Source organism: Heloderma suspectum, chromosome 3, assembly GCF_057233095.1.
Source record: "Heloderma suspectum isolate Gila_16-S chromosome 3, 16-S_ref, whole genome shotgun sequence".
In the NCBI taxonomy this organism is placed as follows: Eukaryota; Metazoa; Chordata; class Lepidosauria; order Squamata; family Helodermatidae; genus Heloderma; species Heloderma suspectum.
Genome location: NC_139460.1, coordinates 54,645,685 through 54,671,477, shown reverse-complemented (window position 1 = coordinate 54,671,477; position 25,793 = coordinate 54,645,685). Strand labels below are relative to the sequence as shown.

Sequence of the window (25,793 nt, the reverse complement as noted above, 5' to 3'; positions counted from 1 at the left end):
TTCATGGCTACAGTCACCGTCTGCAGTGATCTTGGAGCCCAAGAAAATAAAATCTGTCACTGCTTCCGTTTCTTCCCCTTCCATATGCCAGGAAGTGATGGGGCCAGATGCCATGATCTTCGTTTTTTTAATGTTGAGTTTCAAACCAGCTTTTGCACTCTCCTCTTTCACCCTCAACAAGAGGCTCTTTAGATCCTCTGCTTTCTGCCATTAGGGTGGTATCGTCTGCGCATCTGAGGTTGTTGATAATTCTCCTGGCAATCTTAATTCTGACCTGTGATTCATCCAGCCTGGCGTTTCTCATGATGTACTGTGCATATAAGTTAAATAAGAAGGGTGACAGTATGCAGCCTTGTCATATTCCTTTCCCAATTTTGAACCAGTTGGTTGTTCCATGTCTGGTTCTTACTGTTGCTTCTTGACCCTCGTACAGGTTTCTCAGGAGACAGGTAAGGTGGTCTGGTACTCCCATCTCTTTAAGAATTTGCCACAGTTCATTGTGATCCACACAATCAAAGGCTTTAGCGTAGTCAATGAAGCAGAAATAGACGTTTTTCTGGAATTCTCTTGCTTTCTCCATGATTCAGCGAAAGTTGGCAATTTGATCTCTAGTTCCTCTGCCTCTTCGAAAGCCAGCTTGAAGTTCCATTAGTTCTTGGTTCACATACTGCTGAAGCCTAGCTTGTAGGATTTTGAGCATCACCTTGCGGGCATGTGAAATGAGCGCAATTGTACTGTAGTTTGAACACTCTTTGGCATTGCCCTTCTTTGGAATTGGAATGTAAACTGACCTTATCCAGTCTTGTGGCCACTGTTGAGTGTTCCAAATTTGTTGGCATATTGAGTGCAGCACTTTAACAGCATCATCTTTTAGGATTTTAAATAGCTCAACTGGAATACTGTCATCTCTGCTAGCTTTGTTTTTAGTAATGCTTCCTAAGGCCGATTTGACTTCACTCTCTAGGATGTCCGGCTCAAGTTCAGTGACAGCACTATCATGGCTATCAGGGACATTCAGATCTTCCCTGTATAGTTCTTCTGTGTATTCTTCCCACCTCTTCGGTCCCTGCCTTCTTTGTCCTTTATCATGCCCATCTTTGCACAAAACGTTCCCTTGAGATCACCAATTTTCTTGAAAAGATCTCTAGTCTTTCCCATTCTGTTGTTTTCCTCGATTTCTTTGCATTGTTCATTTAAGAAGGCCTTCTTGTCTCTCCTTGCTATTCTCTGGAACTCTGCATTCAGCTGGATATATCTTCCCCTTTCTCCCTTGCTTTTCTCTTCCCCTCTTTCCTCAGCTACTTCTAAAGCCTCATCAGAAAGCCACTTTGCTTTCTTGCATTTCTTTTTCTTTGGGATGGATTGAGTTGCTGCCTCCTGAACAATGTGACGGACCTCTGTCCATAGTTCCTCAGGCACTCTGTCTATCAGGTCTAATCCCTTAAATCTATTCATCACCTCCACTGTATATTCATAAGGGATATGATTTAGGTCATACCTGAATGGTTTAGTGGTTTTCCCTACATTCTTCAATTTCAGCCGAAATTTTGCAAGAAGCAGCTCATGATCTGAGCCACAGTCAGCTCCAGGTCTTGTTTTTACTGAGTGTATAGAGCTCCTCCATCTTTGGCTGCAAAGGACATAATCAATCTGATTTCGATATTGACCATCTGGTGATGTCCATGTGTAGAGTCGCCTCTTGTGCTGTTGGAAAAGAGTGTTTGCTATGATCAGCGTGTTCTCTTGGCAAAACTTATTAGCCTTTGTCCTGCTTCATTTTGTACACCAAGGCCATGCTTGCCTGTTATCCTGGTGATTTCTTGACTTCCTGCTTTAGCATTCCAATCCCCTATGATGAAGAGGACATCTTTTTTTGGTGTTAGTTCTAGAAGGTGTTGTAGGTCTTCATCGAACCAATCACCCTCAGCTTCTTTGGCCTCAGTGGTTGGGGCATAGACTTGAATTACTGTGATGCTGAATGGTTTGCCTTGGATTCGTACTGAGATCATTCTGTCATTTTTGAGATTGTACCCGAGTACTGCTTTTCCCACCCTTTTATTGACTATGAGTGCTACTCCATTTCTTCTAAGGGATTCTTGCCCACAGTAGTAGATATAATGGTCGCCTGAATTAAATTCACCCATGCCTGTCCGTTTTAGTTCGCTGATTCCCAAGGTGTCGATGTTCAATCTTGCCATCTCATGTTTGACCACCTCCAGCTTACCTTGATTCATTGATCTACATTCCAGGTTCCTAAACAATATTTTTCTTTACAGCATCGGATTTTCTTTTCACCACCAGACACATCCACAGCAGAGTGTCCTTTCGGCTTTGGCCCAGCCGCTTCACTCTTTCTGGAGCTAATTGGAAATTCCCTCTGCTCTTCCCCAGTAGTATATTGGACACCTTCAGACCTGAGGGGCTCCTCTTCCGGCGTCATATCTTTTAGCCTTGTGATACGTTCCATGGGGTTTTCTTGGCAAGAATACTGGAGTGGGTTGCCATTTCCTTCTCCAGTGGACCACATTTTGTCAGAACTCTCCACCATGACCTGTCCGTCTTGGGTGGCCCTGCACGGCATAGCGTATGGCTTCACTGAGTTATGCAAGCCCCTTCTCCACAACAGGGCAGTGATCCATGAAGGGGAGTTTCTGCATTAGCTTTTAATAATTGTGATGTAATTATTTATCTTAATGGAAACTTACCCTCTTCTAACAGATGAAATAGCAACAAATGAATAATTATTTTTGGCTGGATAGATGAGTGGTTAACAGCTTTGTGTAATTGGATTTATCTTATTGTGGTGGGGCCTTGGTTTTATTTTGATGATCACAAATTAAACACTTTTGCTTTTAGTAGCATAATAAAGCGAATTAGAGGCTTATATAACTTCATGTTTTATTTGGAAGTAAAGCCTCAAATTCCAGCACAAGAATCAAAAGTTACATTTCTGTGGGGGTTTGGGTGGGTGAGGTATTTTCTTTTTCTTTCTGTAAGGCTAGATTAAGTATTGATTAACTGGAAGCAGTCAACATATTTAAATTGTAAAGTGGTCTGAAATTTTCAGTGCACTTGTTTGGATTTAGCAGTCTATTTTGCTGATACTCATGAACAAACTTCTCTAGATTGTGCTATTTAGAAAAGAATAAATGGCCCTGCATATATGGCATAACACTATAATAAGGCATTGCATTCTGGTAAATTGAATTGTCACTTGGTAATTCTATTGAATTCTGCCTCTTTATTTCTGTTTGTTGTGTTGATACTATATTGGTCCTAGAAAATTATGTTCTCTAAGACATTCTATTAAAAGGAAATAATGTTAGTGTCAACTCTTTAAAAACAACCAAAATCTTGTACTTGCCAGAAGTTTAAAAATTATTGCTTTTTACGGTCTTGAATATCTGAATTTGATATTTAATCTCTGCATCTGACAGACCATTATGAAAGTGAACAAACAGGCTTTTAAAAAGTGTTAATTGGCTTAATGAATGAATAGTCATCACTGGTGAATTGTATGTTTTTGTTTTCATTTGACTAACATTCCAGTGTATGTGTGTTTTTATCTCTGCTTTCAGTGTATGTGAGAATGGAATAATTAATGAAATGCACAATGCTGCCTCTGAGATGAAAAAACTGAAACACCCAGAGATCGGTATGACTTTTCATCTTTGTTACATGTCTAAAGGAAAGTAATTACTTTTAAAGATGTCATTTTAAAAGTGCTACTTTTGTTGTTCAGGAGATGCCTTTGAGCCCTCTGTCTTGATACCTTTACCACCTGTGCGGCCTCCTATGAGGGAAAACTTGAAACATGGCTCAGTACTCAACAGGACTCCCTCTGATTATGACCTGCTGGTTCACCCTCCAGGTTATATATTCTCCTGTCTATTAATATAGCTCCTTGTTTATAGTATAAGCTGTGCCGGGCGGGAGTATAGTGTTTTTTGATGCATTCATGGCATTTAATATTTATATTTATTTGACCAATACCTATATTTATTAGTGCCACAATTCTGTGTCCATTTGCATATGTTTATACTTAATGTAAATGCATATGCATATAAATAAAAATATAGATGTATGATTAGCCAAAATAAAGTTAGTCAAATTTTAGTCCAAATTGTCAAATATTTAATGGCAGTTCTGTTATAATCCTGCAGAGAAGTATACTGTAGTTAATATATCTCATGCAAATTACTCTTGAACTGTTTTAGAATGTATACATATGAAAATAATAAAAATTAACAATGAATTGTTAGGATCCATGATGGCCCTTGGACATATGCAGAGAGTTGGGTGGGTTCCCTTGACTACTCTTCCATATCCACTTCCTCTTTCCAAGCCCTTTTGAATTTTGGGGAGCAGTTTGCCACATGGTGCTGGGTGCTGCTTTTAGAAGAAAAGACTTGGAAGCTGTGCTACTCATAGAATTTTCCGATGCAGTTCTTTATATCTCAACTATAAATTCAGTAGTACATATGCAGGTGAAAACAGTATTGCAGAGAGCAAAGTTAGAAAATCACATTGAAGCTACAAAGTATAAGAGGCCACAGCATTAATAGTTGTGTACTATGTTGAAATTCAAACATGGGTCAGTGATAGGTCCAGTAGGACAGGGACATGAATATGCCTATGTTTCTTCTTGTTGGAGTTGTTCTTTGGCACTTTCCTCTTAACATGTCAATAAGCATTTCCTGGTAGTAAGCTTATGTGCTAAGTATAGTTCATATGACCGTGCATATATATACTTATTTGTAGGTCCACTGATAGTCTGCCTGAATTGACCTACAATAATAATATTTATGCATTTTTATTTTGCTAGAAAGCAGTCTTTGAAGCTTAGTTACAAATGTGCAAATGATGTCACAACCCAGAAAAACACTTGTAAGAAAAATAAAACAGATTGAGTATAGTAAAAGGTCATTCACGGCATGTTTTAAGTGTTGGCTTTTGCATAATAGAAATGAGACCTACAGTTTCATTACTGGAATCACTGAACTGCTAGATAAACCTTTGGAGGAAGACTTCTCTTCATGGCCAGAGAAGATCAATTTTCAGCTTCACTTTTGATTATACCCTTAATGAAGATTTGCATATATAATGAGTTCTCTCTCAATGTAGGTGAAGATGATTCTGACAATCCACCACCCACGCTTCCTCCACCCCCTCCACCCCCTGCACGCCACAGCCTCATTGAGCAAACAAAGCCACTTATTGCAGGGAGCAGACCTTTGTCTGGGCATGAACTGTACCTTCCCGCTGCTGGTAAGAGTTAAAAGCAAGCATATTTTTAATCTTACAATAAAGACTTAGGCAGGCAGATAAAACTGTCATCAGGTATTCACTATCTCTGGGCATACTTCTAACTATAAAATGTGTAGGTTTGTACTTTAAACTTGTGAAGATGTCGTTACATAAAAGAATATAAAAGTTCTGATTTTTCATATTTCGCGAAGTAATGTAGTTAAGATAGAACTTCTAGACATTGCAAGAAAATAGGAAATTTGTCCACTGTATAGTGACCTATAAATTACAAAGTAGTTTGGTTTAGTATGCACATATTTCAGATAGAACACATGAAGTACAAAGGGGCATGTTGGAGAGAGAATGTCAGTAGGATCATGAGTCGGTATGACTATTTAGATGTCTCTGTTATAAACTGAAATATTTTTTATAATGAGGATTAAAAAACAAGTTTCATTACTTTTGTAAGCTTATTTCTCAGTCAAAACTAGCGAATAGTGAGATAAAGCCACCACTCAACATTACCCTCCTGGTGTAGTTTTATCTATTTACTTAAAGCATTTTTACTCCACTCGTCACCCTAAAAAGCTCCCAGAGTGGTTTACAAAGATCAGTAATAAGATAGTCATCCCTGCTCTCAGGCTTACCATCTGAAGACACAATACAGGAGGAAAAAAGATTGGGAAGAAAGAAGAAAAAAGCAAATGGGGCAAAAGTTGTTATATTGACCAGCTGGATTGAAACAGCTCAAGGAGAGAAATTGCCAAAAGTTGCTGATCTTTAGCTGAGTCAGCAGAGAGGCCTTGCTTTCCATTCCTCCCTCTGCTGCTAGGTGACAGTTGATGGAAGGAGCCTGATAGAGCTGGCTTCTCAGCCGAGCTGATGGAGTGGCCCTGCTTTCCTTCTCTACCTGTTATCTGATGGAATGTCTATAATTGGCATAACCCTTCACCTTTGGGTTTTTAAAAAAAATCTCCTGCAGCTCTTCTCCAATCTTCATTTGAACCCATGGTTTGAAATAAATTTGCATGACTGGCTTTCAGCTCATACTACACTGGATCCAACCCAAAGTGTTTTTGTTGTTGTTTTTTAAAATGGTGCTAAAGCAGAAGCAGGCGGTGTGGGGAACAACAGCTGCAAACAGGTGCAGAAAATCAGCATGAAAAAGTGCAAGGTAGAAAAGATTTCACGGTGTTATTTTCACCTTAACCACACGTTTTACCTCAAGAGTTGGAAGAATACACCGCAATGCTTCTCCAACCTTCATTTGAAACCATGGTTTGAAATAGGTTTGAAATATTTTGGAAGAAATCCTGCTTAGGACTAACTATATTCTGCCTGATTCAATCACAGCAGCAAACCATGGAAAGAAGAATGGGATCTGCATGTAGGCTGAGGAGTGTGTAACCCCATGGAACATTGAATTAAACTTGCATTTATTAGACCATGCCTGCTGTCGTTTATGTTCCTCTCTGACCTTCAAATTCATTTATTACTATAAACTATTCTATGAACAGAAATCTGCAAAAAACTAATTTCTTTAATTTTTTAACAGATCTTTTCTTTGATCCTGTACCTTTGCCCCCAGTTCGAAGATTAACTGGTGAAAATATGAAGACCCACAGAACATCCCAGGACTATGACCAGCTTCCATCCTGTTCAGGTAAGCAAAACCCTTTTTTCTTTGTGAAATGGTTGGTTTTGCATCCAGCAAAATGGATGGTTTTGCAGAACCATTCCTCTGACACTTCCTTGGCATCATAACCCAAAGAGAAAAGCTCTGGGTTTGCATAATGTAGTTATGCAGCGACAATTTACGCATAACTAAGAACGTTACGGTCTCAAATACACTAAATACACTAATTAATTAAATACACTAATTGTTCTTCAGTCGTTCAGTCGTGTCCGACTCTTCGTGACCCCGTGGACCATAGCACGCCAGGCCTTCCTGTCCTGTGCTCTCTCCCGGAGCATGCTCAAGTCCATATTCATTGCATTGGTGATGCTATCTAGCCATCTCATCCTCTGCCGTCCCTTTCTCCTTTTGCCTTCAGTGTTTCCCAGCATCAGGGTCTTTTCCAGAGAGTTTTCTCTTCGCATTAGGTGGCCAAAATATTTGAGCTTCAGCTTCAGTATATGTCCTTCAAATGAGCACTCAGGGTTGATTTCCTTTAGGATGGCCTGATTTGACCTCCTTGCAGTCCAGGGGACTCGTAAGAATCTTCTCCAGCACCACAGTTTGAAAGCATCAATTCTTCGGTGCTCAGCCTTCCTTATAGTCTAGCTCTCACAGCCATACGTTACTACTGGGAAAACCATAGCTTTGATTAGACGGACCTTTGTTGGCAAGGTGATGTCTCTGCTTCTTACTAAGCTGTCTAGGTTTGCCATAGCTTTCCTCCCAAGAAGCAAGCGTCTTTTAATTTCATGGCTACAGTCACCGTCTGCGGTGATCTTGGAGCCCAAGAAAATAAAATCTGTCACTGCTTCCATTTCTTCCCCTTCTATATGCCAGGAAGTGATGGGGCCAGATGCCATGATCTTCGTTTTTTTAATGTTGAATTTCAAACCAGCTCTTGCACTCTCCTCTTTCACCCTCAACAAGAGGCTCTTTAGATCCTTTTCGCTTTCTGCCATTAGGGTGGTATCGTCTGCGTATCTGAGGTTGTTGATAATTCTCCCGGCAATCTTAATTCCGACCTGTGATTCATCCAACCCGGCGTTTCTCATGATGTACTGTGCATATAAGTTAAATAAGCAGGGCGACAGTATGCAGCCTTGTCATACTCCTTTCCCAGTTTGGAACCACTCAGTTGTTCCATGTCTGGTTCTTACTGTTGCTTCTTGACCCTCGTACAGGTTTCTCAGGAGACAGGTAAGGTGGTCTGGTACTCCCATCACTTTAAGAATTTGCCACAGTTTGTTGTGATCCACACAATCAAAGGCTTTAGCGTAGTCAATGAAGCAGAAATAGACGTTTTTCTGGAATTCCCTTGCTTTCTCCATGATCCAGCGAATGTTGGCAATTTGATCTCTAGTTCCTCTGCCTCTTCGAAACCCAGCTTGTACTTCCGGTAGTTCTCGGTTCACATACTGCTGAAGCCTAGCTTGTAGGATCTTGAGCATCACTTTGCTGGCATGTGAAATTAGCGCAATTGTGCGGTAGTTTGAACACTCTTTGGCGTTACCCTTCTTTGGAATTGGAATGTAAACTGACCTTATCCAGTCTTGTGGCCACTGTTGAGTGTTCCAAATTTGTTGGCATATTGAGTGCAGCACTTTAACAGCATCATCTTTTAGGATTTTAAATAGCTCACCTGGAATACTGTCATCTCCGCTAGCCTTGTTGTTAGTAATGCTTCCTAAGGCTCACTTGACTTCACTCTCGAGGATGTCTGGCTCAGGTTCAGTGACCGCACTATCATGGCTATCAGGGACATTCAGATCTTCCCTGTATAGTTCTTCTGTGTATTCTTCCCACCTCTTCTTAATCTCATCTGCTTCTGTTAGGTCCCTGCCTTCTTTGTCCTTTATCATGCCCGTCTTTGCACAAAACGTTCCCTTGAGATCTCCGATTTTCTTGAAGAGATCTCTAGTCTTTCCCATTCTATTGTTTTCCTCGATTTCTTTGCATTGTTCATTTAAGAAGACCTTCTTGTCTCTCCTTGCTATTCTCTGGAACTCTGCATTCAGTTGGGTATATCTTCCCCTTTCTCCCTTGCTTTTCGCTTCCCTTCTTTCCTCAGCTACTTGTAAAGCCTCCTCAGACAGCCACTTTGCTTTCTTGCATTTCTTTTTCTTTGGGATGGATTGAGTTGCTGCCTCCTGAACAATGTGACGGACCTCCGTCCATAGTTCCTCAGGCACTCTGTCTATCAGGTCTAATCCCTGAAATCTATTCCTCACCTCCACTGTATATCCATACGGGATATGATTTAGGTCATACCTGAACGGTTTAGTGGTTTTCCCTACGTTCTTCAATTTAAGCTGAAATTTTGCAAGAAGCAGCTCATGATCTGAGCCACAGTCAGCTCCAGGTCTTGTTTTTACTGACTGTATAGAACTTCTCCATCTTTGGCTGCAAAGGACATAATCAATCTGATTTCGATATTGACCATCTGGTGATGTCCATGTGTAGAGTCGCCTCTTGTGCTGTTGGAAAAGAGTGTTTGCTATGATCAGCGTGTTCTCTTGGCAAAACTCTATTAGCCTTTGTCCTGCTTCATTTTGTACACCAAGGCCATGCTTGCCTGTTATCCCGGTGATTTCTTGACTTCCTACTTTAGCGTTCCAATCCCCTATGATGAAGAGGACATCTTTTTTTGGTGTTAGTTTTAGAAGGTGTTGTAGGTCTTCATAAAATCGATCACCCTCAGCTTCTTTGGCCTCAGTGGTTGGGGCATAGACTTGAATTACTGTGATGCTGAATGGTTTGCCTTGGATTCGTACTGAGATCATTTTGTCGTTTTTGAGATTGCTCATTGGAAGGACAGATACTGAAGACTGAAGGCAAAAGGAGAAGGGGACGGCAGAGGATGAGATGGCTAGGTAGCATCACTGATGCAATGAATATGAACTTGAGTACGCTCCGGGAGAGAGTGCAGGACAGGAAGGCCTGGCGTACTATGGTCCATGGGGTCACGAAGAGTCGGGCACGACTGAACGACTGAACAACAAGCACATCTCAAGCACCTTTGCAGCAGAACCCGTCTTGTCTCCTCATCCCAGTCACCCCTTTTCATTCACCACCTTTTTCCTTAGTGCTTTGGAATATGCAAATGTATTTGCGATTGTTTTTAGTCGGGGCGTTTTGTCAGTCTTTTGGAAGTGCTCGGGAGTGCACTTTTGCCTGTCCAATATCTGTAGTCTTGCCTGGTCAATTTCCTTGTATGCTTTAGCTGTCAAAAGGAGTTCAGAAGTGGGGTAGGTAACATACAAGGAAATTGACAAGGTGAATTAGCCTTTATATAGGCTAATTTGCTCACACTTCTGAAGTTGGCGCAGTTCAGAAGCACCGAAAATGGGCAAATGCCATATGTGTCCGATGTGTAGTCTTGCCTTTACATATGTGTAGATATTTCTGACAGTTAAAAAACAATATCCTTAGAATGCGGCTGAATGGGACAAAGCAAATGGTGCACCCACACCAGCAGTACTTACACCAGTGCCACCCCACCTCAATAGGGTCGCATTCACTCTGTCCCATACAGCTGCCTTCTCAGGGTCTTTTTTTTAAAACTGTCAGCGCGATTTGTGACTATCCACTAAAGTGCAGTAACTGCAGCAGTAACTGGCTCTTCAAAAGTGCCATTTCAGCATCGGTGGAGGGGCAGTCACTGGCGAGGGTAGCACTGGCAAGATCACGAAGAGCAGCATGGGGATTTTGCTGCTCTTGCCGAGTGGCTCTGTAGCCAGTCCCAGCAACCCATGATAAAATCACTTTCCCACGCTCAGACGACATGATAACCCTCCATGGTATGAACAACCCTACAACAAGCCATGAGTTCTCAGGGTGGCTTGTTCATGAAAATTAAACCATCTTGTGGAGAATGCACCTGGTTCAGATGACACAATAACCCACCATGGCTGGCTGCCCATGATGGGTTATTGTGTCATGCAAACCCAGTCATAATGTCCATCTTTCTCTGGACTTTTGTTGCAATGATTTAATTTGAGATACCTCTCTAATTACCTCTGAGGCCCACACTACGTACTAGTTTTCCTAGAAGAAGGTAACTTCCATGTAGAAAAACATAAATTTATCAGTGTATGAAATTATGAAATAAGCTCTAGGAAAATAATATGGTTGTTGTCCAGTGCTGAAATGGTGCCTACTCTGATGTTAGGTGAGCCTCTTTGGGGAGAGTACTTCATAAGTGGGGTGCCATAATCCAGGAGGCCTCCTTCCTAGTTGCCACCTGCGACACTTAAGACTTGTGGGGACACTTGCGAAGAGCCTCAGGAGATGATCTTGGTCTATGGTCAGGCTCGTGTGGAGATCAGTGATCAGAACACCCAATCCCGAGACATATAAGGCTTTATAGGAGTGCCCCAGCACTTTAAATTGTGCCACAGCAACTGAAACTGATTCAGTAATACAGGACCAGATGAATATATCCAAATGGATTGAACATTCCCAGTACTGGCATCCAAATAATGGCAAATATGAGCAATCTTGTCCCCCAAGTGGTTAGCAAACGTATCACAGGGTTCAGTGACATCCACAGCTGGGCCAAATTGGAGCAGGTGCCAAATCACTCAGAAAAGTATTGCACAGCAAAGCCAAAATGGTGGCAAAGAAATACTACTACTTTGCTATGATCTTTACTAGAATAGGCTTGATAATGAGCTCTGAATTGTGTTGTCAGATTCACAGTGAGTTTTCACCACTTACATTCTAGCTGTCTCCCTACCCACTCCATAGACCTCAGCTCTCTGATAAACAAGGCAACTGAACAGGCTCTACTCAGCAGGAGAGAGTACTTAGGAAAAATTATGTCAACCACTCTGCATTACACAAAGTGACTAGAGTATTAGAAGGAGCCCTAGTCAGAACAGCAAAAACTCTCAGTGCTGGCTCATGAATGTGCTGTGCACATGATTTGTACTCCTTAACTCCATGAATTGGACAGCTATTAAATGGAACAGCTGTCCAAACAGTGTACTTGTCTTACACTTCCCAGAAATTTTATATGCATTTTTCTGCATGGAGGTTCTTCACGCAACAGCCATAAGTGCATCATTTTTGTTTAAAGTTGGACCTGGTTGTGTGTGGGATTTATTTGAATTTTCCCTTTATGTCCTGTATGCATTTTAAACTTCTTAGGACACAGCATTAACTTTCCCAGTCGATCTCTGCTAGATTTGAAAATAGAAAAGCCAACAATGAAATACATTGCAGTGACGAAGGTTCCATAATTCAGTATGTTGAATGACAATCTGTAGACCGAGAACAGCCTTCCCCAACCTGGCACCCTCTAGGTGTGTTGAACCATGACTCCCAGGCTGTCTGGGGGATGCTGGAGTTGTGGTCCAACACATCTGGAGGTCTGACCTAGACCAAGGAAGTATAGTTTCATACAGTAGGACATAGTTGTTACAGACCAAGTATACCTAGCCTTTAGTTTGTGCCTACACCAGACAGGCCGCTTAACAAGATCAGCCTCGGATGGCCTTCTCTCTGTCCCTTCAGCCAGACATCTAGACTGGTGGGAACAAGGGAGAGGGCCTTTTCTGTGGTGGCCCCCACTCTGTGGAACCCCCTCCCTACGGAACTCCGCCATGCCCCCTCTTCACTGAGCTTCCGCCGTGCATTAAAAACGTGGTTGTTCAGGCAGGCATTTGGGGTGGGTTAGGGTATTTTAGAAAACGTTTTTATTGTAGAATTATATTGTTTTAAACTGTTTCATTATATGCTGTACGTCACCCAGAGTGACTGGGTGACCAGCCAGATGGGCGATTAATAAATTTAATAACAAATAAAAAATAAATACTTCAGTATAAAACATAGCTAGTGTTGAAAAATAAACCACTGATTTCTGAACACCTCCATGATAAATATAAGCATATAAATATAATAGATTTATATAAATACAATATATTATATATCAATATATAGTCACATTTCCTCACTGTGTGTGTCGGGAGGTGTCTCCATAGTTACGTCTGTGGAATGGCCACTGCATTCGAACCATTCCCAATTTGGGAGAGGGAAAACAAAGAAAAAGTGTTGAGGGATGTGGTGGGAATAGTTCTTCATTTTATCTTTTCCCCTCCTGTTGGAGTAGACTGGAGGGGAATTACACCTATCTTGCATGCATTTCCACCGCATTTGTGAATGTGTCCATCAGGGGAATTAGGATTTGGCATAGGTGTGCTCCTTGTCCATGCTGTCCATACTCCACTCATGACTCTACCTTGTTTTGGGGAGCTGCAAACAGAACTTTGGTGGCAAAGTGGCTTAGCCATCAAAGCCTTTCCACAGTGCAGGAGGCATTTCCATGGCTGTGTTTTTGGAAGAGGTGACAAATCTCCACTTCTAATGGCATCAAACTTCCACCTCATCCTAATGCTCCTCAGTTCATGAACTGGTGAGTTTAGGATTGCACCCTAAATGTGACTTCAGAGTGTTTCTTTTGTGATAAGATTTTTACTCCAGCTGAGTTTCTAGTCCACAGTGAACATGAAACAGTTCTCTTCATCTATGCCAGCTTTAAAATACAGATGTTGCTTTTACTTACATAGAGGGTGATTACTTAGCATTTAATCTAATTGCATAGAGTTTGGGGAATACTATAGACCAGGAGCCAAAGTTTTACTTTACCAGCTTTATACAAGCCGCTCCCACAAGTAGCTTGTGCACAGAAAGCGCATATCCAAACACTTCCTTTCACATATGAATATACAAATCCATGCACAAGTTATATCCGCAGTTTTACTAGTAGTTGTGGGTATAGTTTGTATACATTGTATGTGGAATTAATATTTACTCCTTAAGTTGTGGTCCTCTAGAACCTAGCCAAAGATTTAATGTTGCTCAAGTACTGCATGATGCTCACTGCTAAAAACTTCAAACAGATGTTTTAATTTTTGTATATGCTTCGTTATCTGGAAGATTTCCACCACAGTCCTTTAAAATGTCCATACGTTTCTGCCATCATTACAAATAATAATGCAGTATGATCTGTATCAATGTTTTCAATTTAAGTTGAATTAAATGAAAATCTTTGTATTAAATCATGTCATAGTATAATTGAAAAAGTTTTTTTATTGGATTTATAGTCTGTGAAATGAACAGTATTTATGAGGAGCTGATTCACCTTTCACCTAAACTGAATTAAAACACTTGTGGATAACATTTGTATTCTATAGCAGCCCACTTCATAATACACATTTCATGTTTATGCCATGAAATATTTTATGATCAGGATCAGTTTAACCACTTGGCAGAATAGAAACTTGTTTTAATACAATATAAATCATGAATTCATTATGTGTAAAAACAAAGAATTTGATAGATTCTAATAAATTGATTTGAGTAAAAATGGAAGTCTGCTTGATTGTACTGATGACTATTTTGGGAGACTTTCTCATCATTGCATTTACTACAGAATTATGTTTTGCCATTCCAGTTCCTGCTCTTTTTCTGAATTCCGGTCCCCTCTACCAATTACTGCTTTATAACAAAATTTTCTAATTCTCTTTTCAATTCTACAGCAAAGTACTGCAGCAAAAATATATCTTTTCCATACTACACAGCAGTACATAAACAGGAAAGTCTTGAATTCACCAGAGTTAAATACTGTGTAGTCCCATTGATTTCTATGGAAGTTATTTAAGCTCTTACTGGGTGGGTCTGCATGACAGGACAGCCCACTCTGCGAATAAGCTACACAGTATGGGTTGTTTCTGGAACAACCCATGGTGCGCCTGACAGATGATCGGGCTCACCATGGGTTGTTCTCTCCCTCCTTCCCCCTCAGTCATCCACCCGTATCCTAGGGTCCTGCGTAGAAGAACCCATCTTGTCAAGCCATCCTGTCCCCCTCCCCACTCCAATCATGAGCCCTTTTCATTCCCTGGTGTATTTTTTGTTACCCCCAACATTTGCGTAAATGGGGGCATTTTTTTTTTTTGGACCTGGGAATGTGCACAATTAAGAATGTGTCTTCTTAATTTTTTATTTTAAAAGCTAAAATTATTATTTTAATTTAAAAAATAATGTTATTTTGGCGTGTTCCTGGGGCTGTTTTTTTTTAAAATTACAGCCTCATTTGTGCACATTTCTGGGGCCAAAAAAAAATTATAAAGGGGATGGCGAATGAGTGATAGCCCTTCCAAAGTGCCATATGGGCATTGTTGGAGGGGCTGTCACTAGCAAGGGAGGCTTGAGGCAGCTCAGGTAAGTGTGGTCAGGAAGAGCATCTCTGTACCCGATTGCCACAGCCCATGATTGGTTGGCTCTGCTGGGTTCAGATGACACTCAAATCCATTGTTGGTAAAAGAACAACTAAAACAAGCCATGGGTTGTCAGGGTTGCTTGTTGGCCAAAAATAAGCCACCTTGCGGGAAGTGGGCCAGGTTCAGACAACAATACAGTTCACTGTGGCTTGTTTCACATGACAACCCATGATGGGTTGTCATGTCATGTGAACCCAGTTGCTTAGTTCTTCCACTGAAATCAGTAGGGTTTAAGAAACTTAATTTTGGCTTATTATGTTCATTCTTCGTAGTGTTGACCAAAAGCTTTCAATATGGCTATTTCTGGTGGCTAATAAAATTGATAACTAAAATTTAAATGCATGTATGGACTATTTGGGAATATGGCCAAGTAGCAAATCCATACTACAGTTTCAGTTCCATAGTGAACTTTGATTGTGGTGTGATTCAATTTGGTCCTGAGATTCAAAAAGTCAAGCAGCTGGATTTACCCTCATTCATATCTGCTTTCTTAGATTAACTCTCACTTCACTAAGCATATATCATACACTTAGGAAACAATATTTTAAAATATGAAAATGCCATGTGATGAAACAAATTGACTGCAAACACTTCAGCAGCCTTCTAAGAAATTAGGCTAATTAATAGTTCTGTAACAAAACATTGGACTTGAAATAAGTAGGAATGTCTGTTCCTTTTAACCTTTATCAAGTGACATTTCTTCCTTTGATTATCTTTTTCTACAGATGGTACGCAAGCACCAGCCAGACCTCCTAAACCACTTCCTCGCAGGACTGCTCCAGAATTACACCATAGGAAAGCACATAACTCTGACACATCTATAGAAAGTGTTGATGCAAAAATTGCGAAACTTATGGGAGAAGGCTATTCCTTTGAAGAAGTGAAGCGAGCACTTGAGATAGCCCAGAATAACCTTGATGTAGCACGGAGCATTCTAAGAGAATTTGCCTGCTTTCCTCCATCAATTTCCCCACGTCTCAATCTATAGCAGTACAGAAAATCTTGCAGCAAGCCAATTTTCCATATGTGAACATGAGAGATTATGTGCAAGTGAGATGGAGTTCAAGAGATATTCTTCTCTAGGTATCTTTGAAGAGCAAGTTGCTACAGTTTTCAGAATAAGATAACTGCGCAGTTCAAGACATAAGTGGATTGAATCTTCTGTATTTTTGCTAGCCATACGTTTTGAATCAGGGTTGAACTGACAAATAATTTAAAGAAGTTTACTTCCCATGAACTTTTAATCTGTGAAATGCTTTTTCATGTTTACAAGGTGGTGAGTGACCTTTTTCAAGTTGATAGTCCTCCTCTGTTCTTGTTCATATTTTCTATTATGTGGCATTTCAACTGTTTTTGTAATGACTTGTCCCATCAACTAAGTTGGTTACTTCTTCCTAAATGTGCATTCTCTGTTTTTATTTTTCAAGAAGCTTTAAGTTTTTTTGCATTTCAGCATCAGGCTAATGCAAGAAAAAATGTGGCCTTCACTACTGATTTTTTTCCTGGTATACTTTTGCTATTTAGAGAGAGAAGAAATGAATGTGTAATGCATTATTTTGTCTTTGGTCTGTCTTTTTAAAGGCATTTTGACCACAGCATTGGGCAGCTTTTTTTTTTTTGACATGTGGCTGGTAAGCTTCAAGGTCTAGATGGCTTCAGTAATAAAATTAAAATTCACAATATTAAGTTGCATGATATGATACGATATATACTAAAAATCCAAATGTATGTGTTTAAAATTAGCCCTTTGTTCTGTTATGAGCTTAATGAAAGGTACCCATGTTGTTCATGCCTTCAATATCACTGGGCATGCCAAATAGATCTATCATGTTGAATTATATTCACAATGGTCAGGTAAATTATACTCCTGTCTTCTGGAAAGTGGGATGTAGTTAATTTCCTGTGTGGATGATTATTCTTTGATATATCACAGCTTTGGGGACAAATTAATATTAACAGAGGAACTTTAAATCTTTGCACTGTTGAGTCCTAATGCTACTATAGCACTATTTTTGCAAAGCTTCTTATTAATTCACATTATTCAGTGTGTATTCAATGTCCAGATCAACTGATTGCACTATATCTGCATTCATGGAGGCAATTTACATCTTTTTGTCTTGAGTTCATAGTGGTGTCCTAGACTGCAACCTTTCAAAGCACAAGCCAAACCCAGACCTTCAACTTCTCACATGAGTTATTCTTCTCAAACTCTAGAATAAGCCCTGATGTACTTTTATTCTCTCCCCCAACCCCGCCCAGATATTAAAGTCTCTCCATTTCCTTTTACATACGCTCACTGAAATTGTAGACCTGGGATTAACAAGAATGATCCGTATATAAAGCATGGGAGATGTATTTTTCTCATTGTCTTCTGGGTGTGATCTACAAACATTGTTTATGAGACTGGTGTGCAGAATGCACCGTTTCCAGAGGACCTGGGACTATTGCACCCTGTGCTTGATTCACTGGCTAGTGTAAGGTACATTGCCCTTGTGTTGCTACTAAACAGAGGTGTTTAGAGTGAACACAAGGGCACCCAATTAACTTGGCAGGCTCTCCAGCCCTTTCAAAACCCATACATTTAACCATAGACAGAACTGCAACATCTTCTGGCTTGGTGGTAGTTCAATATCTGATGAGGTGGCTGTTGACAGTTTGAAGCATTTGTAACCACTCTTGTTCCTGATTGAATGCAGACCAGTCTTAACCACTGCAAGGGGGATTAGGTACCGAGTTTCTAGGTTTGAGATAGGGAACCAATTTCCAGAGGCCAGACATTAGGGGAGAACAGGGAGTCAGCAGTGCAGCAGGGTTTGTGGATCGCACCCTCAGCCTTCTTTGGAAGATATCTAGTAACATATCAGCACAACACTACATGAATTTATTTTGAAGCTCTAATGCTATTTACAGTTACTTTAAAAATAGAATTTACATTAAAAATGAAATATATCATCTCAGATCCTGTAGATACTTGTGATAAAACAGTCATGTAATATGCCCATGTCTAAATCCAATTTCAAGGGTAATCCTAAGCAGTCACAGCTGGTTATTTTGTTTCCATGAAACCTCATATCAATATTAAGTCCAAAAAAGGATCTTTAAACAGTCTGGTTTTGAATCTCCTTTTAATATAAAACGTGTTTGGCATGCTGCTAAGTTAAAACCTGTAGTTCTCCTACAGAATACTTTAGTTAACTTCGACCACCTGTTAAAAATAATTTATTTTAACAAAAAAAAGGACTGCTTCTCTTGGAACAAAATCTCCAATTGCAGTAGAGAAAAACAGATTATTTTCCCTGGTTTTTAAACACAGGACTTTAGGAAAAGCACTGATTCATCTCTCCTAAACTGCAAATGCAGGACAAAACCCACCATATTATTTTGTGTTAATGGAATAGCATTTGGACTAACTCCAGTGGATGAAGGAATGTGAAAATATTGTAATGGTATGTGTCAAGTTAGTCAATCCGGATCTAACAAGATAAGATTCGTTTAACAAGATAATTTTTGAACAGGTTGCAAGGGCATCATATTCTACTGTAGTATGTTCCTACAAAGCCCTTTAATATTCTAAAAGTCACTCCATGGATGTGAGAGGCTATGTCAGAATGATCCTAACAGGCATCTTTATGAATACAGCCAAGTGAAATTGATCACTCCTTAATAGATTTCTTATTGCACACAAATTAGCAGCCTTAAGAATGAATGGTCTCTACATTTCCACAGAAGAAGGGCTTGCTTATACACGTGTACACCTGTTATATTTTAAGTACACAATATTGTGCTAAGTAGCACACTTTCTAAGTGAATCCATTTCAGAATTTGGTAAAGTATTAATTTACTAAATTACAACTATGATCCTGTTTCTACGTTCAGGGCTCATCCGAGAGCTTTAATCATTTCAACATACTTTAGCTCCTAGTTTGCATTCCTTACTGCTAAACTATTCAGATGGTGGGGCATATCAAAATGCAGATAACTTCCAACAATATGTAGAGGAAACAAAAACCCTTCACATCTTTTAAAATAAATGAGCTGCTTTTTTAGTGGCTTGATCTGTGTCCTCAAATAGCCACTAGTCTAATGTCAGTTTTGCTCGTATCCCAAGTGTGTGTCTGAGGATTTTTCATAATGTGAATTTATTTTGTACCAGAAACATTCTTCTATTTTTGTTCCTCATATTTCCAGCGTGAAGCTTTACTTTGCACTGACCTGGTAAATGTTTAATTTGTGTCTTAAAGCTTGACAAATTCCAAACAGACAAGTGTGTGTTAAATCAGGTACTGCCTGTTGACCTGGAACATAGTGCTTCTAGGACTGATTTCTTGAAAGGACTGCAATAGTTTTCATTTTGAAGGTTTATCTTCTAAATAACTATTTTATCTGAAAATGCCTTTTATAAACTTGTCTAATGTGGCAAACATAGTGGTGTGATCAATTTATATTTTATTCAGCATTCTTTTTCAATTCTGAATATTATGTAACCTCAAGTTACTTTCTCTGTTCTTGTAAGGTATTTTATAAAAATTAATGTTAACAGAATGATACATTTTTCTTTGGTGTTTTTATTAACTTGTTTCACTCAAGTCTTGTATACTGTGACTTGTCATCCCCACAGTTAATTTACACTAGATTGATTAGATGTGATTTTAATGGAGTAGTCAAGAAGAACAAAATTGTTACCGTGTGTTGACATCCATGGCTGCCAAAATCTCCAGGAATTTTGTACACTTCCCACTGGACTTAATCACTGTGATCTCAGGTACAAGTGTGTTTACACAACAGTCATGATTTTCCAAAAGGCTTGTACATGCATCGTTGTGCCTGTTGTCAGTTAATGGGTGTTTTCCTAAATATTCTGGATAGTCACTGAGTCATTTATTCTTGGTCATGTTTGATTAATTGTTTTTGCCTCTGTAGATGAAGACACCACTTGAATAATAGTTTCCTTCAAAAATTTTGGCTAGGATTCAAAGAGCTAGTTTAAGCGTACTCAGGGGCTTGAGTAGGCCCAGTAAGACTTTGGGGTTTTCCACTATATAAACAACAGACTACTGGGCCATATCACAAACTGCTTTTGAAAGTTGCCTCCGTTTCAGAAGCTTCCTATGTGATAGGAGCCTATTGTTAGAAAAATTCAAGCCCAACTCAAATTTTATAAGCAAAATTAGGGCGCAATCCTATCTTGACAGTTGGCAGCCTCTGAAGCTGGAGCCTGCTGACTATCCAATACAGGCCAGTCCGAGCATGGAGGTGATCATCGCCTCTGTGCAACAGCCACCCTGCATTTTTCCGACATGGGCAAGTTTGCCCATCTAGGTGTAGCTTCGGGGAGGGAAGGAGGTTGGGACGCATATAGGAAGCTGCGTATAGCGGCTTGGGGGTCCCCTCCCCAACTCCAGGACCACACCCCTTCTCTCTGTGCTCAGTTTCCAAGCGTGAAGATGTAGCCGGTGCAGAGAACTGTGCTGGCTATGAGTGGGGAGGGGCAAAGAACATGGTTTCTGGGCTCTGAGGTTGGAGCCCTGTTTCCGACCTCAGATACCAGAAACTGAAATATGCTATGTCCCCCAGACACTGTCTAAGGGACATAGGATTTTGCCCTTAGTTTCTTATTTTAGTTTTATAGTCTCACTCAACACCAAAGGTTGGGAATGAATAACAATAGCATGTTGTCAAATTGTCTATTGACAATTACTCTACCTAAAACTCAGTGGTTTCCATATCTGACAATGGGGTCACTGATGGAATGTAATTGTTTGACTTCTTTTCTATTCTGTTCCTCTTGTGGAAGTGGCACTCCTAATCTTAAAGGATAAACTGTTTTCCTTCAATGTCACTGTGGAGCTGCTATCAATGTACCATAGACATTCGCCAAACGAGGACCTTTCTGTAGCTTTTCTAGTTGACGTGTTTTTCTTCCCCAGTGCTTATCATTTGCTTTTGAAGCTCCTTAATTAACTAAGGAAAAGATTGCATACATTCTGGACTCTTCATCTTCAGAAATGACATTAGGTGTCTGATTTTGTGTCCACTAGATAGCACTCTTAACACATACCACTCATTGGTTGGGAAAGAATTGGGGCATTCTTTCATCTGTTAGCAATTTAGAACTGGTTTGCAATAATGTATGAAGGAGAGAAAACAAATATTTGAAATGGCACAAGTCATGGATTTCAATAACCCCATATAGTACAGAAATCAGATCCATTCTCTTAGGTTAAATTCTTCATCTTTTAGTTTAATAAGTCCAAGGCCTTTAATTTGAATCGCTTTGTAAGTCCAAAGCATTTGGGGGGTTTTAGATTCTCATCAAGTGAATGTTAACTTCTTTTTTAGCTTCTCTGCCCCCATGTTTTCTTAGTTCCTATTTGGGTAAACATTTACTGTTGAGTATTAGCCTTCTGGACTATGCTGGGAAACCACCTGGATATTTTTGGCTTCAAGGAACTGCTTACGTAAATATAAACTAGTAGTGTCTAAACACTTCTTCTTTTGGCTTTAAATGAAAAATAGGAATCTGCAATGAAGGGTGTGCAACTTTGTTAATGGAGCTTTGCATTCCTTATATTCTATGGTAGTTTTTTTTTTTTTTTAATTACTCAAAATCCAAAACCAGGCATGAAGAAACCTAGGGCCCTAGGGCCAAATTTGGCCCTCCTGAGGTCCCAATCTGGTCCCCTTAAGATTCCCCAGGTAGCCACACTCCCTCCCCCTGGCTCCCCCAGTGTGTCTCCTGGTTTTAAGATGAGCCTTTCCCAGCTCTGCTTGGAGGTGGACATGATTAAATCTGGTACATCTGCATACAAAGAATGCGTTCTACCACTGAGTGACTGCCCTTCTCCCAAAAAATAAATTCCTGGTCTATGTACCACTGTGTGAAAATCTAGAAAACAGTACCCTCCAGCCATATAGAACATGGTTCCCCAACCTGGTGCCCTCCAGATGTGTTAGACAGTGGACAGCAAGACCCATAATTTCCAGTGAGCATTGGAGGGTGCCAGTTTGGGGAAAACTGATACAGAAGTTGGCTTTTCCTGCCTTGCATCATAGCATTGGCACCCCTCCCTTTGTGAAATGTACTATATCTGAAATATTCTTATTAAACTTATTGAAACTTACTAAAATAAATTTTAATGTTGTAAAGCCTCCTTGAGTCCCAGTATTGGGGGAAAGGCGGGATATAAATATAATAATAATAATCTTGTAAGCTCTCCTTTTAATTGTACCATTAGCCACCTTTTATCAACATCTATTCCACACTCATTTTTGATGACATTATATCATAAATCTTGAGTGCAGGATAAAGGTTAGTGCCATATTCTTATTTTGTTGGTTTTATTGCTATACTTCTGACTATTAATTAACTTTGAGATTTAATTATAACAGTTGTTAGTCCACTGGGGATTATTGGAAACTATTATTAAATGTGTGTTTATTAAGTGGTGAAAAAATTCAGGACTGGAATCCAGAATTTGAGCTCTTCCCCTGTCCCACCATCAAACCACAACTAACACATCTCCCATAGTTAGTATGCCGTGGAAGATCACCAGCTCTATTAGCTGTCTGATTTTGATGCTGCTTAAGCAAAACAATATTATCCATATCTTGGTGGTGACCTAACGTCAGGATTAGTCCCAAGTTATCTAGTTTGGTTTCATACTCTGATTCAGATTCAGAGATGGAGCTAGAAGAAGCCCAGCTGAGATAGGGAGTGGGTGAGGAAATTCCCCAAGACTCTTCAGGACTCAGTGAAGAACCTTCCCAGGGGTTTATCGAGCAAGAGGGCCAGGCTCAGAGCCCATCTTACACCCTCCCCATGGAAACCCATCCTCTGCCAGAGAAGGAGGAAGCAGATGCCAGAGCCTGTCGCCAAGCTACGGGCAGAGCTGAGAGGTGGGAGGTGTTCTGCCAGATTGGCTGTCCATCAGAAGTTGGGCTAGGAGGATCCTCCCTGAAGGGAGGAGCCCAGAAAAAGCCTGAATAGCATGGCAGGAAACCTATCCATTAGTCAAAAAGACAACTGCCCTGCTTTCAGTCGTTTTCTTACAAAAGCGCTATTTAGCTACTTAGGCCTAGAGGACAGCTCCCAGCCTTTTTAGTGGCTTCAGGTGTGAAGAGGTACTATTAACTGAATAAAAGTTTGTGGATTGCACAACAAGTCTCTGTTGCCTCACTAGTTCAGTTTGACTGAGCACCTGCTTGGCATGCAGAAGGTCCCAGGTTCTATCCCCAGTTTCCCCAGGTAGGCCGAGGAAAGAATCCTGCCTGAAACCCTGGAGAGCTGCTGCCAGTCAGTGTCGACAGTACTGGGCTAGATGGGCCAATGGTCTGACGCAGTCTAAGGCAGCTTCCTAGGCTCCTATGTACTCTGCAGGGGGCGCTTGGAATTCTCGACATCTAATGCAAGCCCAGTACGTCCGGGTAAACGAGAAGAAAATGTGCAAGCGAAAGTAAAGGAAAAGAATGAAGAAACGGAATGAAGGAGAATCTCTCAAAAAGTAAGCCAAAAATGCAGAATGGAAAGAGAAATTGAACATTTAGCGTAAAAACCCAGATTACAAATTTGGGCCTAAAATATAAATAAAAATAAAACGAATGAGCCAGTAGTAAATCCAAGTTTAAGGAAGCACATTCTGATTTAAGAACAGGATGTTTTCTTGTTCTGTTCAAGCTCCCAATGACTGTTAGAAAGCTGTAAGAAGAGAAATCTGGTTTACCATTTCTGTAAGTAAGTAGTTACCTATTTTTGATATCTGCAGTACCAATGTCATGATAACAATACAGGGGTTTGGTATCACATGTCTCATTGGGAGAGATCAGTTCAGGAGGTTTCCAGACTCCTTATACAACATGACAGGTGACTATTTCTGTCGAGATAATTCCTTCATCTTCTTTAGAAAACAGACAATGTATTATACTTTTCCAAATTTTTCAAGTCACTGCTGCTTCTCCTCTGTGGACAAAAATTTAGGCCATTTCTATAATGCATTGGCCTGAAGTAATTTTAAGTCCTACTTTGGTTATGCTTTTTTTTATACTTCCAACTTTTGTGTCACAGTAGCCAGGAGGCAATCATGTAAATAAAAGTGACTAAAATGGTCAATCAACTGAATCTGACAGATGCCATTGAGTACTCCTCTGGGTCATATTAAACTGATTAACTGCAGATAAGGACTAACATAGGATGCTGCCTCATACCAAGCTAGACCATTAATCCAATTTGCTCAGCATTGTCTACACCAGCCTTCCCCAACCTAGAGCCTTCCAAATGTTTTGGACTAAAACTCCCAGCTTTCCTGACCATTGGCTGTGTGGGGCTGATGGGAACGGAAGTGTAAAACTACTGGAGGGCACCAGGTTGGGAAAGGCTGTTCTATACTGGCTGGTAGCAGCTCTCAAGGTGTGTGTGCGTGTTTTACAGAGGCCTTTCTTAGTCCAATCTAGAAATACTTGGGGTTGAACCTGGGAGGGACCTTTCACATGCAAAGTGTGTGGGAGGGACCTTTCACATGCAAAGCTATAACTTCTAGGGATGTTCATCCTCATTTGGGACCACCAATGGTTGCACAGACTTGAGTTGGAGCAGAGCCAGGGTGTTTTTGGCAGGTCCTCATATTTTGGAGTGATTTCAGTAAGTGTGATATTTTGTTGCGCTGTAATTTTCCTGTTGTACAACTAATTTCCCTACAAGCTGCCTTAACCGTAGCGTCTCAGCTCTCTACATGGGTAACTACATGGATAGATTATTGTAGCTATAAGTATGGGTTTTCAGAACAAGGCCATATGGGTGATTTAAATGCTGTTGAAGAAAGGACGCTTAAATGAGGGGCAGCAATAAACATTTTTAAAAAGCAAACACATTCTCCTTTCGGCAACGCATGTAAAAATATTGCTGGGCCTATGGAGGGCCATCAAATGATATGGGTGATACATACATATTAGGTAGCAGGTTGGAAATATATCCTTTATACATATCACTAACTCTGCTTTTAAAAATGTAGTGGGCAGAATACTTTCAGGTGGTCCATGAGCCTACCGTGAAAAAGCAGGGGCAATCTAAACCTCAATTCTTGATGCGTTTGCACTGAACACTTGCTAGGTCTGCATGTGACGCATGTCACAGGTGGTGGTGTGAAGTTTCTTGATGCAATGGCTCATCGGTGTGGACACTTTCATCCGAGACAACCAACATGGGGAGCATCCACCAGCACAGCTGTTGGAATTGGAGGAAAGAAGCATTTAGTTTTAATTCAGAAGCCTTTCAAGTGTATGACAGCCATCCTATAAGAAAATGTGGCCCATAATGAGCAAACCAGAGAGCAGTAAACAATGCACCAAGAATGACTAACGATCCCCACTCATAAAAGTATGAGTGAGAAGAGCAGTCTCTTCTCACTCATACTTTTAAGGGTAGATGTTAGATCATACGGCGTCTCTGAAGGCTATTGCTATGTTGTTGTTCAGTCGTTCAGTCGTGTCCGACTCTTCGTGACCCCATGGACCATAGCACGCCAGGCCTTCCTGTCCTGCGCTCTCTCCCGGAGCGTGCTCAAGTTCATATTCATTGCATCCGTGATGCTATC

At 40.4% G+C, this 25,793-nt stretch overlaps 1 protein-coding gene across 2 annotated transcripts in view; it reads left to right on the top strand.

The window, feature by feature from the left end:
- The window catches only part of CBLB (Cbl proto-oncogene B), a 135,231-nt gene extending 115,480 nt beyond the window's left edge, over positions 1 to 19,751 (top strand). For both annotated transcript variants that reach the window (XM_084843276.1, XM_084843275.1), the window contains 5 exons: positions 3,579 to 3,655; positions 3,743 to 3,871; positions 5,125 to 5,268; positions 6,803 to 6,910; positions 15,933 to 19,751. In XM_084843276.1, coding sequence (XP_084699402.1) covers positions 3,579 to 3,655; positions 3,743 to 3,871; positions 5,125 to 5,268; positions 6,803 to 6,910; positions 15,933 to 16,195 — 721 coding nt within the window. In that variant the 3' untranslated portion in view covers positions 16,196 to 19,751. The remainder of the gene's footprint in view (positions 1 to 3,578; positions 3,656 to 3,742; positions 3,872 to 5,124; positions 5,269 to 6,802; positions 6,911 to 15,932) is intronic.
- The last annotated feature ends 6,042 nt before the right edge of the window (positions 19,752 to 25,793 follow it).